Here is a 13,464-nt window from a genome sequence, read left to right on the forward strand (position 1 = left end):
TTCTTGAATTATGAATATCATGATCGAAATTCATTGTCATTTCATGATAAATGTTGGAATTCACTTCTTTTATAAAATTTAACTTCATGAAACATTTTTTTCACAAAATGTTTTTTTGAGAAAAAAGACAAGTTTTCAAGAAAAAAAAACGATTTCATGAAGAGTTTGTGATTCATAAAAAGGTGTCAAAAACAACAAAACGATAACTTTTCTTGAATTATTAATATCATGATAAAAATACATGGTCATTTCATGATAAACGTTGAAAAGATGGTCTGACATCACACCTTTCAATTTGATCTTTTTTCATGATTAACCCTATAAATTATCTAGTTGATTTTGATGTTTCACAATTTATAAAACTTGATAACAAAAAAAATAAACAAAAAAACATTCTCAATAAATTAAGGTTTGAAATTGACTAAAAGAGCCCTAGCAAACGAGTTTCCGCAAAACTTAAATAAAACAGACATGCAGAGACAGAGACAGAGACAGAGACAGTCTGAATGATGTGCCATATGGATGACGAAGTTTTCAATGTGTCATTTACGGGGTCTTAAACTCTTAATGAAGGTCCAATAAGTACATTAACTTCCAAGATTCTACAAAGATCAAAACTAGTTTATTGAACAACATATGAAGAAAGTGTTATAAGGGCAATTTACATGGCTTGATTCCCCATGTTTTTTCTGCATAATCTTCAATTGTACGATCACTGCTAAATCTTCCAGAACCAGCAGTAGAAAGTATGCTCATTTTGCACCATTTCTCCTTATCCACATATGCTCTATCTGCTGCAGCCTACACTTGATATAAATCTACTCAATTTCATATCTACTGTTTCTTTTTTTTTACTTAATGGGGACATAACTTTATCTGGTAAGCTATATAAAGAAATTCAAGAAGATGGGTCTTCCCATTTTGCCCCAAATGTTTACATATTAGCCCTCGTTTGGAGGGAATGAGGGAATCTTGAAATTTAGGCAAAAAAATCAAGAATCACTTACCTGAGCTTCTAGATAGCTAGTGAAATCTGACCCTAAAAGATAGAAATCTTTGCCATTCTCTACTGTATCACATAAGGATTTGAAGTAGTCTTTGAATCCAAAGTACCCATCTCTCACCATCCTAGAAAAGTAGAAGGGATTTTGATTTATCAGACATTATGACATCTAATTTGACTAAAGGGTATTTTAGACATTTGGCTAATAGTCATACCTTACTACTCGTCTAAATTGAAGGGGTGCTTTAATGGTGGATTCTTTCTCACGCAATTTCGGGACTTCATTCATCTTTGCACCAAATATAAACTAAAAAGAAAGTTGTCAAATAGGTTTGTGGAAAACCAAATTTGACATGGGAATTAGAAATTATCGATAAAAAAAAAAAAAATGAAAACTCATCATGGAATATTTTAGATATTTGAAGTTAATACTTATACCATGTTTTCTGCACCTATTTCTTCAATAATTTCATTTGTTGATCCATCAGCTGTTGCAAGCAACAAACATCCATTCATAAGAAATTTCATGCTTCCAGTACCAGATGCCTCATGTCCTGCAGTGCTGAAAAATAAAACAAGCACAATCTCCATTAAACCTAGCTAGGGGTATGTTGGTAATTTTACTTTTATCTCAATAATCACTTTTCACATATCAATACATACCTAATATGTTGTGAAAGGTCACTTCCAGGAATAACTAATTCAGCAACCGAAACATTGTAATCAGGAATAAAAACCTGCAACAATAAAAAAAAAAAAAATTAAACTCAAGAATTTGAATTTAACCCAAATAATTAATACCTCTTCCACACATTTTTTTTTCATCACAAAATGATCCTATTTTACCTCTTTGTCTGTATAAGACAATCTTTCCAATATATAATTTGTTTACCACTTTTTCTGTTTAGATCCAAAAAGGAATCTTTTTCTACTTTTTGGTTCTTATTGACTATTTTACCTCTTTGTCTGATTATTTTCACAAATTGTAATATTCACTTGTAAAATCAGATAAAGGGTAAATAGTCATTTTATTAACTATAATTGCAGAAAGATTCTTTCTTGAACTCAATCTAAATCACCATAATTGACAATCGATAATTACAATATACTAAAATGGGTTACTAATTTTGAGGCAAAATCACATCATAAATATTAACTTTTGGGAATTTAAAAAATAAAGAATACCAAAAATTATGTCAAATTACCAATTTAAGAAGGTCACCAATATCAGTGTCATTATTAATTTTTTCTGCAACAGCATGACATAATTTGATGATCTTCTTTGCAATTTCATAACCTGGTGGAGCTTTCCCACCAATTATGCAGACACGTGGCACCACTTTCCTTCTATCACTTTCCTCCATATTCTTATAAATAAAAATAATATATACTTTGTTATTACAAAAAGGTAACAAATCAAGAAACATTTTCCCTTTTCAAAAAGATGATACCTTTATGCAGTCATATCGATGAATAACACCTAATATATTCAAAAACTGTCTTTTGTATTCATGTATCCTCTTTATTTGCACATCAAACATTGCATCCAAACTAACCTACAGTTGTAAGGTAAAGAAAAAAAGTAAAATTGCATTGCTATATGGAAAAAAAAAATTAAATAAAATAGAAAAATAAGTTATCAGAAACCTTCACTCCACTCATTGTTTCAATGTATTCAGCAAGCCTCATTTTGTTTATCTTCTTTACCTAAAACATTAAAAGTTTTTTTTTTAGCAAAACAACACTTGTAAATGAAGTAAATGAAACTGAATTCAAAACCTACCATTTTCCATTCATATTGTAACTCAGGATTTGATGCATGATTTTTGAGATGAGTCAAAAGGTCAACATCATGGATCCAAGATTCTGTTCTTAACCACTTTGAGATAAGAGCACACAGTGAAGGATTGCTTACTACAATCCATCGACGCTGTAGTTACAAAAAAAAAAAATTAAAAATTAAAAATTAAAAAAATAGCCATGTTATCTTATGGTGTTTCTTTCTGACTTAATACATAAAGAAAAAGTAGGCCTTCCACTTTTTCTTCATTAAGTCCTGACTTTCTATAAAATTTCCTTCCATTTTCGGATATTTTTTAAAGTAAGATGACACTTAATGAGGAAATAAAAAAGAAACATGGTGTAAGTATTTGTCTAAAAGAATTTTTACCTGAGTTACTCCATTTGTTTTATACTGAAATTTCTCAGGCCACAGCTCATAAAAGTCCTGCAAATAGTTTAAGTTCAAAAAATTAATATCTAAAATGAAATATAAATAAAAATATTAATTAATAATAGTTACCATGAATACACGTGTTTTTAGCAATTCAGAATGAGCTCTGGAGACACCATTAACAGTGTGAGAACAAACAATAGACAGGTTTGCCATTCGAATATTCTGTCAACTCAATAAGAAAGGTATCAATATAAAATATAAAATATAAAACCTTTTCTATTTTTTTAGTAAAATTTCTTTTTCAAGATATATAAAAGTTTAGATTTTATGAATACCTTAACAGCACCTTCCTCAATGATTGACATCCGTGACAAACGAACATAATCTTTTCCAATCTTATTTTTTAACTCCTCCATGAATGCAAAGTTTATATCATATATAATCTGTCAAAAAAAAGGATTCATATCAGGAATTATAATAAAGTTCAAAAAAGGGTTCATATCACGAGTTATAATGAGTTGACTCACTTGTAAATGGCGAGGTAAAACGGTTTCAAATAAATCCATGGGGACTTTTTCCAATGCTTCAGGTAATACTGTGTGAGTAGTAAAAGTAAAAACTTTGCATACAATATTCCATGCCCTTTTCCAACTCAAATGTTCTTCATCAAGAAGCACTCTCATCAGCTCAACTACTGAAATAGATGGATGAGTATCATTCAGCTGCAAAGCAACCTGCATTTGATGAAAGATAAATGAGGGGTAGATTGGTAATTTTACAAAATGATATAACAAAGATAGAAGCTGTTGAAGCTTTATATATATAATATAACCTTATCTGGGAATTCATCAAAGTTGTTATGCATGTCTTTGAACCTTCGAATAATGTCTTGTAAAGATGCTGACACAAAGAAATATTGTTGCTTTAGCCTTAATTCCTTCCCCTGAAATAATGAATATGAGTGTAAATGACCATTTTACCCTTGTGTATAGAAATGATGGTAGATAACAAAATGCAGTTAATGTAAGAAGTGTTATAAATCCCAGGTTATTTTTCTTGTAATATTAATACAAACAGAATTATATTAAATCACAATATGATCTGCAGAAACTTAAATGAAACACGGATATTGAATATTATAAGTATAATTATATGGTTTACTTTATCATAAAAATATACAAGTATTTTTGCTTGGTGTAATATCAAAAACTTGTTTTTCATAAAAGAAAGGGAATACGTAAAAAGAACAAAAAAAATATGAAAGAACTTTTGTCAATATATTTGCACTCTCTTTGTTAAACACAATTTTATATTCTTAGTCAATAGATGCTAAAGATCTGATACGATTGAATTTAATATTTACAATAATAGAAAATGTTATAAATTTCGCATGCAAATCAACGTCAGCATATTCTAAAAATCATGAAAGAAGAAAATGAAATGAGTTTGGAAGAAAAAGGACATTTGAATATTTATTGAACATCATTTATCCAAATAGCCTTTAGATGAAAAAAAAAGAAAAAAGAAATATGAATTACAAAAGCAAAAAAAAAAATGAAAAATGTAGACAAAAGTAGGTTGCTATGATTAAATTCAAACCTGATAAGAACGATCATCAGGATATAAAACATTGCTTATTATTTCTGCCTTTTGTCTATTCACAATAGCATTGATATAATCTCCAGTATTATAAGACTCCTGCAATAAAATTATAAAACCAACATTATATATTAATTGCAAATATTCAAAAAACAAATAGCAAAATAATCACACTCACTATATCAAGTCCTTCACTCGGTTTAGCAGCCCATAATCTGAGATTTATTGTGTTTCTTGTTCCATAACCAGGTATAGGATTATCATAAGCAACAGCTTCAACCTACACCCAAGGGCAAAATGGTCATATAGCAAATATACTTAACATATTAAACTTCTTTATTACAAAAGAAATAACTCACTGTTTCTCCTGGAATCCAAACTTTACATTTCTTTCCATTCACAACCTCCTCTTTAACACTCCCATAAAACTAGCTTCATGATCATTAAAAGTTGTTTAGACTTATCACAGTATATAAATTATTAAACAAGTATAGGTATATTTGAAAAGATATTATATATAAAAAATATATATATATTTTTTTTTATAACCTTTACAGGATATGATACATGGACACGTTCTATTTCCCATGGATTTCCAAAGTTGAGCCAATAATCAGGTTGTTCATGTTGGAAGCCATCTATTATTATTTGCCTAAAAAGCCCATATTGATAACGCAATCCGTATCTGAAAATTAAAATACAAATTTTTATTTTTATTTATATTTTTATAACCAGAAACTGTAAATAAAAGTAAAGACTTTGAATTTTAGTAACATGATGGGACTCTTAGACTTAAGAGTGTTTGGATGCTGTGTTTCAAAGTGATTATTGTGGCTTGAAGAATTGTAAAGAGAGAATTTGGTGGTTAATGTGAGGGGTAGTTAGGTAAATTCACACTTAGGAACCAATGAAGAATAAAATAATATTACCCCCATGCAGGAAAATCCAATGTTGCTAAAGAATCCATTTGGCATGCAGAAAGCCGAGCTAAACCACCATTGCCAAGGGCTGCATCTCCTTCCTTTACAATAATAATAATAATAATAAAACAAAATAAAATTACTCATACATGCATGAAAAAATCGTAAGTCTGCATTTGTACCAGTTAACAGTGACAGTGATAGTGACAGTGACAGTGACAGGTGATTTTACCTGCTCTGCAAGAACTTCATACTCAAACCCAAGTTGGCTTAAGGCTTCGGCACATTGATCCTTTATGCCAAGGTTAATAACACTGTTTGATAACGAACGACCTAAAATTTGAAATTTGAAATTTGAAATTTGTTATTGTAATGCAAAAATCTTGAATTCGATTAACCTAAATAGTTCAAGATTGATGATAAAAGACTTGTTATTAAAATAAATGTTGTACAAAAAAAAAAAAGAACTTGCCCATTAGGAACTCGAGTGAGAGGAAGTATAAACGTTTAGGATCCTTCTTTTTGAAATGTTGTTGTGTGTCATGCCATCGTTCAATTAATCGGTCTCTCACACTATGTGACAATGCCTGTAATAGCAAGAAATAGCAATGTACTTTACTATTGTTTATATTTATTTGTGTATTATATGCACTTTTTGAGATGCAAAAATCTGATTTGTTTTTGAAAAGTATCAAGAAAAGGCTAAACTTTACAAAAAAGTTTCTCAAGTTTCGTTATTATTACAAGTAAAAACTAAAAATACACAAAAACTGTTGAAATCGTTACCTGATAAGCTTCAAAATCATCAAAACTGAATCTTGATCTTGCTACTGTGTACTCAACATGATGAAGAATATCCTTTTGAAGACTTACTGGATCGTTTTTCAAGAACCCATCCATCAATTCAAACATCCTTTCTGTTTTAGCTCCCGAGAACCCTGCTTTCCTCACCACAACACCTTCACCGCCATTAATGGCGTCCATCAATGCATTCTCGATTCTGATCAAACTCTCGTTATCTTCAATCTTATTCCCATTCGAATCAGTGACCTGAAACTTTACCACAAAATAATCTTCTTTTTCATCAAATTCCATTGTAGCTTTCTCAATTCTATGCCCTTTTAAAACCCTAGTGATTGCCGGAAGCAAACCCATTTTGTCTTGAGCTCGAATTACGAAAACGGTACCGTATGTTGCATCTTTTTCGACTGTTACAGATGAAATAGAAGTACTCGAAGCTCGAATTGTCAATTTGCAGACATTTGTAAAGGCTTTCTTGAGTGCATTTTTTCGAAGTGAAAGTGGTTTGAGTGACGCTAAAGACGAACATGTTTCGTTTCTTGGTTGATTACATTTTACTGTAGCGAGAGAAAATGGAAGCACTGCAGACATTGCTCAAATTTTCCAAGAATTTGCGGACGTTTGTGTGAAAATAGGGATGAATTCATGAACAGGTTGCAGGTGTGTGATCACGGGGATTCTGTGTGTGGGTTTAAGGATCCAAGAAAGAAGTCGATTTGAAGCAACATAGAATTTTTTATACATTTGAGCCACAATTCAATGCATAGAAATTAGAATCGAAAATTAATTCACGTTTATTACAATTTAAAATAAGAATTAACAAAATAAACTGTATTCGTAAAAGTAAAATCTGAGTCGTGGTTTGCTTTGTTTGTTTATTACAATTTTTATTTTTATTTTTGATTGCGACATATTTTCGAGTTCTTTGAGCACAATTTTAATGGGTTTATTGAGTTATTCAAGCTCTTAAATGTTCTTTTAGAGTGATATTCTTGATTTAATGAATATAAGATTTAATCTTATAAACTATATAAAATGTTATTTATACATATTATAAAAAACTGTTTAACAAAAAAAATTGAGAAAAAAGCCTATAGGTTATTTACAACTTTGTTTCTATTTATTTTACTTTTATTTATCAAATGTGACGTAATTTTTTAAAATATTTTAATCCGGAAGTTATTAGTCCCTGTTGTGGGGATGCGGGGATGCAGACGGGTTTATCCGTATTGTATTTCAGAAAAAAAAAAATAGCATTTGATATTCAAAACGTAACATAGTTCAAAAAGACATTATACAAAAAATACATAATGATATTTTCTGTAAATTATGTAGATAATTTTTGTAAGTTTTTTAAATATGTGGGCCGTTTCTGTAAACAAAATACGCAAGGATATTTTCTATAAATTACGAGTCAATTTTTAAAATTTATTTTCTATACGGGTCAAACCGGCCAACATACAAAATCTAAGATATGGACTACTTTTGCCAAAAAAAAAAAAAACCTGGCTTTTCTGTAAATTTAAAAATTACATGGATTAAATCTACATAAATCTAAAACTTTTATGGAAAAACTCCAAAAATAAACGGGCTTTGTTTTCCATTCAATAGAGACTTAAAAAGATAATATATATTTTTATTTCTACGGTCACTACATTTTTTTCGTTCATATATACCCCTTTCTATTTATTTAAACTGCATACATTCAATCCTTATGACCGGCTACTTCAGGTAAGCCGAAAAAAATGACTTAATATAATAATATATTTTTCACTTTTATACATTTAGTCATTAATATTTTTTTGTTGCAAAATATGTCCTTGTTGTTTTTGTACGTATGCAGTACTTATAACCGGTGTAACACTCGATTCTAGATATGAAATTAGTTTCCTTGTGTATGATATTTTCCTTTGAAGGCCACGACGTGGTGAAGCCTCACCACAACGTGGCGATAAGGTTTTGGGCCGCGGGAGTTTAATGACCCACCACGACGTAGAGGCGGTCGTTGGAGAAAAAACCTGAAGTTTATGGGTTGAGCCCTTATTTAAACTTCTTAACCTCTAATAGCCTCCTTCTTTTCATCCTGCATCTCTCCAAATTGTCCATTGCAAACCCTAGATCCCTTGTGTGAGTTTTTGGCCTCTAAGTGTGTGTAATGTGTGCTTATGAAGGAAGAAGGTGGTGAAAGATCATATTGGGAGTCCAAAGCAACTTAGGTCCAGAAGTTTATCTTCCTCAAGCATCTCAACAAGGTATATAGTCTTCACCTTGATGAGTTAGTTGATAGATTTATGGATTTTGTCCACTTTTCTCTATGCCTTGTTGTTTGGAAGGTTGAATCTCATAAAGCTTGCAACTTTATGCATCCCCAAGCCATTTGGAGCATTTGGTTCTTTGTATCTTATTTAGATTTGAGTTTTGAGGCCATACATGGATCCTTGGCCTTTTTAACCTAATAAGAGTTTAAGACATGCATTGGACATGCATGTCTGGAAAGCACCGATTTTTATGATATGTTTGGTGTTAGAAACCCTTATGGAGCCTTTGAGCAAGTAATCTTAAGGATTGAGTGAATATTGCTTAAGTTATGTGATGTTTTGGACCTTAAAGTTGAGATCTATGCACTTTGGAGGGTTCTAATGGATAAAGTTGGAATCTTTATCCATCTAGACCCTATTATGGACCAGATCTGAGTTGGAGACCCTTTTGGATCAAAGAAAGTGGTTGTATACGTTAAGCTGTTGAAAACCATGTTACCACGACGTGGTGGCGGGGTTGATTGCGACTATTTTGTCGTATTCGACGCCACGACATGGTAAAGGGCTACCACGACTTGGCGGTCAACTGAGTTGACTCTTTTGAACTTTTTGACCATTTGACCCAGTTTGACCTAATGAGGTATTTTGGGTATTTTGGATTATGTTGAGAATTGGTCTTTTGATGGTTAGGTATCGGTTAGAGCAGAGATTCGGAGTTAGGGCCTCATCAGCTATTGATTCAGATTTAGAGGTAAGTTTTCTCACTGGGTTTAGCGGGTCGATGGCACCAATGTCGACCCATGATTGTTATGTCAGGATGTTAGAAGTTTGTGTGACTCTTGCATGTGTTATGTGTTGGTATGTATACCGAGCGGGGCTTGATGTCGAGCGAGGCCCGATGACTGCTTTGTATGACATTGGCTTTGTGATTATCGTATGTGTTAGCATGATATTATGTTTATATGTTTATATGTGTACCAGGCGGGGCCCAATGTCGGGTGAGGCCTAATGAATGACAGATCTATAATCCGAGTGGGGCTTGAGGTCGGGTGGGGCCCGAGGCCGAGTAGGACTCGATACCGAGGGAGGCCCGATGTGGGGCGGGGGCCCAGTATGTGTCTATTTATGTATGGTATGTGGTATTTTGGGGAACCCACTAAGCTTTGTGCTTACGGTTTTTAGTTTATGTTTTAGGTACTTCAGGATCAAAAGGGAAGAGCCCGAGATGATTGTAGAGCACACACCACCTTTTTTCATATTTTGAGATTTACTCTGATATGATATGTTGTAGTGTCATACTTTGGTCTATCTGGGTTGTCTGGCAATGTTTTGAAGTATCGTTTTATTTAAATTAAAAATGAAATTTTTGGTCTTATTTTTCGGACGTTACAAGTCGGTATAAGGGGCACGGGTCGATGTGTTTGACACGGACATCGAACCCTATAATGGGGGGTGAAGGTGGGGTTGCACCTGATCTCACATCGACTGAGAATGAGAACTAAGCATTGCCTTATAAAGGGTGTAGATACATTCCCTGTCACAACGTGTTTTAAAGTTGTGAGGGCAGTAGATCCTTTAGGAACTTTACAATTAATCATGCCCCAACGAGAGCAATTCAGGGATGGGTGACCCCCTGGGAAGTTTTCGCGCTAGGAGCCCAAAGTGGACAATATTTTTATATGTGCCATAGGGGGATGTTACAACCGGTTTCTTCAGCTTTTGCTTATGGCATCCTACATGGTACAATTATTAATGAGGTGTTCGAGGTTGTTGACGTTTATGACCATTACGGCCTCGACTGCTTGGTTGCTTAGGTCTTGTAGATGCACTTAGTTCTTGTGTTCTGAACATCGTAATTTCTTCATATGATCTCGAACTTTAATGATTTTTATATCCATGTATTCGTATTTGAGACTACTACAACTTTCGTTTAGATTACTCCCGTTAAAAAGTAATATATTTTTACTTACGATCTGTATATCCACACGTTCTTTATGATGTATATATGAACATTTTTTTTATAAAATCCTAAGTAAAAATATATTACTTTTTACCGCTAAAACGTTTATACATACATTCAAAAAATGTGTAGATATAAAGATCGTAACTAAAAATATATTACTTTTCAACGGAGATAATCTAAACGAACATTGTAGTAGACTCAAATACAAACGTGTGCATATAAAGATCATTAAAATTTGAGATCGTATGAAGAATTTATGATGTTCTGAACACAAGAGCGAAGCAACCAAGCAGACGAATCTGTAGTGTCCATAAGTATCAACGGCCTCGAGCACTTCATTAATGATTGTCCCACGTAGGATATTGTGAGCAAAACCTAAAGAAACCGGTCATAAGTATTAATTGTGTACAAAAACAAAAATGATTTATTTTGCACCAAAAAAAATATTAAGGACTAAATGTGTACAAAGTGAGAAATATATTAGCCTATTAAGTCATTTTTCTCTGCTCACCTGGAAGAGTCATGTAACGCCCCATCTCTGGTATGTTGTTCCCGTGGCATTTATTTAGAAGTTTTATAGAGGGACTCGACGAGTCTATGGCCTGACTCGTCGAGTAGGGTCGAGATTTCGAGCACGTGTTAGTCGGCGACTCGGCGAGTCCATATTCGGGACTCGGCAAGTCTGCCTGCCAGGATGAAACCCTAAATCCCCGGGTTGCTCGCTATTTAAGCAATGTTATGTGCCCTAAACTCGCCTCCTTCGCCCTCAGAGAGCTGTGAGAAACCCTAATCCATTCCTTGATTGATTTAAGTGTTTTTGTGTGGATTCTTGAAGGCTTGAAGAAGAAGAAGGAGAAAGGAACAAGGAGAAGAGGTGTAGAGCAAAGATCCAAGGTCAAAATCAGAGTTCGTTGAGGTATTTCTCGGAATCCCCCTGTTTTATGCTTAAAACCTCCATTAGATCATTTCTAGGGCTAGTTTGATGCATTTTCCAACCTTATAGTTGTATGGATGCCTTAATAGGTCGAGATATCCATAGATCTGTTCATTTAGGAGTTGTAGAGCCCGGATCTATTGCCTTTTTGAAGTTGCTTTGCATAAGAACCCTAGATCTAGCCTTTATCATGCTTTTTGAGCCTTATAATCTTCATTGATGCTTTTGGATACATAAAGATAGAATCTTTACGTGATAATCGGACTAAGGAAGCTCAGATCTATAAAGTGTATGCGGTGGTTTTAATCAGAATCGAGTTTTTAGGATCTGCATGCATGTGACTCGGCGAGTCGTTCTTCAGACTCGGCGAGTCCGGTCGCAAGTCCCCGATCTTTACCCTTTGAGTGATTTCGAGTGGAGGCCAGTGAGTTGTGGGATGGACTCAGTGAGTCGAAGGGTAGACTCAGTAATGGTGGGACTCGACGAGTTGTTCATACAACTCGGCGAGTCCAAGACAATCTTCTTAGATCGAAGAACAACTCGTCGAGTTGTTCATATGACTCGGCGAGTCGGATGCAGATTGTCTGAGTTTTTGAATCGAGAGGGTACTCGTCGAGTCGATGCCATGCTCGACGAGTAGCCACGAGTAGGGTTGAGAAGTGAGACTAGGGACTCGGCGAGTTGGCGGCCCAACTCGGCGAGTCAGGTCAACTGTAGGTTGACTTTGACCGGGAGAGTTGACTTTGACCATGGATAAAAGAGTCATTTTACCCAATGCAGTGATTAGCATCTGACTGAGTGTGTTATGGAATTGTAGCCGGGGAGATACCGGAGCAGCAGCAGTTAGTTTCCAGAGCCGTGCACACAGCAGCCAGTTCACGAGGTGAGTTTCCTTCTAGTAGGGACGGGTCTAAGGCCACAATGCCGGCCCGTTCAGTTAGCAGTAGTTTCCGGACTTCGGTCCGATGCAGTAGTTAGTATGTTTGATGCCTTCGTGGCTCAGACAGGATTTATGTGTTATGTGTTCCGGGCTACGGCCCGATGCAGTATGCAGTATATGTGTTCATGCTAGTTGATATGTGTTATGCTATGCTATGATCAGTCAGTTCCGGACTTCGGTCCGATGCAGTCAGTTCCGGACTTCGGTCCGATGCAGTCAGTTCCGGACTCCGGTCCGATGCAGCTAGTTCTGGACTGCGGTCCGATGCAGTGGGCAAGGCCCAGTATGTGTTTTATATGTTTTGTATGGTATGTGGTAGTTTGGGGGAGCTCACTAAGCTTCGTGCTTACAGTTTCAGTTTTGGTTTCAGGTACTTCCGCAAGCAAAGGGAAGAGCTCGGGATGATGGCATCGCACACACCACAGCTTCAGTCTTGTCCTGGGAGTTGATTCAGTTCTTGATATGTTTGGATACAGTTGTGATACAGTTATTCTCATAGTATTTTATTATGGTTTTTGAAACACGCAGCATATGGTTTTTATTATGTGATACTCAGTTTCGTGGTTTTTGATATAATAAAAGTCGAAATTTTTGGGTAGTATTTTTGGGTCGTTTCAAGTTGGTATCAGAGCCTTGGTTTGAGGGATTCGGATATACCTCCGGGTGTATCTGAACTCAAACTAAGGGAAAGATAAAAATATTTTTCAAAACGGAAAAATGTTTTCGAATGAAATTTCAAAAAGCACTTAGAAAGAAAAGAATTTAAAAAAAAAAAAAAAAAAAAAAAAAAAAAAAAAAAAAAAAAACAAGATAAGGGTGTGGTGCATGCGATCAGCCGAGCTCAAGTAAGTACTCCCAAATTACCCATAC

General features: G+C 34.3%; 1 protein-coding gene across 1 annotated transcript; it reads right to left on the reverse strand.

The window, feature by feature from the left end:
• Positions 1-523: 523 nt before the first annotated feature.
• Positions 524-7,254, reverse strand: LOC111884671 (uncharacterized). The gene is made up of 22 exons (XM_023880973.3): positions 6,485-7,254; positions 6,171-6,285; positions 5,931-6,031; positions 5,708-5,799; positions 5,328-5,463; positions 5,138-5,206; positions 4,957-5,058; positions 4,779-4,877; positions 4,012-4,122; positions 3,707-3,913; positions 3,515-3,622; positions 3,306-3,401; positions 3,174-3,230; positions 2,787-2,933; positions 2,651-2,710; positions 2,455-2,559; positions 2,209-2,370; positions 1,667-1,740; positions 1,442-1,565; positions 1,219-1,310; positions 1,008-1,128; positions 524-801 (listed from the first exon to the last, which is right to left on the reverse strand). Exons 1-22 carry the CDS (start codon positions 7,088-7,090, stop codon positions 649-651), a joined length of 2,937 nt encoding a protein of 978 aa, XP_023736741.1. The 5' UTR covers positions 7,091-7,254; the 3' UTR covers positions 524-648.
• Positions 7,255-13,464: the final 6,210 nt, after the last annotated feature.

The sequence above is a fragment of the Lactuca sativa genome, chromosome 7, assembly GCF_002870075.4.
Source record: "Lactuca sativa cultivar Salinas chromosome 7, Lsat_Salinas_v11, whole genome shotgun sequence".
Taxonomy (NCBI): domain Eukaryota; kingdom Viridiplantae; phylum Streptophyta; class Magnoliopsida; order Asterales; family Asteraceae; genus Lactuca; species Lactuca sativa.

What these genes read in the sequence shown, in the direction of transcription:
- LOC111884671 (XM_023880973.3), bottom strand. Translation starts at nt 7,090, where the DNA reads ATGTCTGCAGTGCTTCCATTTTCTCTCGCTACAGTAAAATGTAATCAA. An exon ending in TTGGATTTTCCTGCATGGGG is followed by an intron (nt 5,464 to 5,707) that starts GTAATATTATTT and finishes TTTAATTTTCAG; the next exon opens with ATACGGATTGCGTTATCAAT. An exon ending in ATCGATATGACTGCATAAAG is followed by an intron (nt 2,371 to 2,454) that starts GTATCATCTTTT and finishes TTTATTTATAAG; the next exon opens with AATATGGAGGAAAGTGATAG.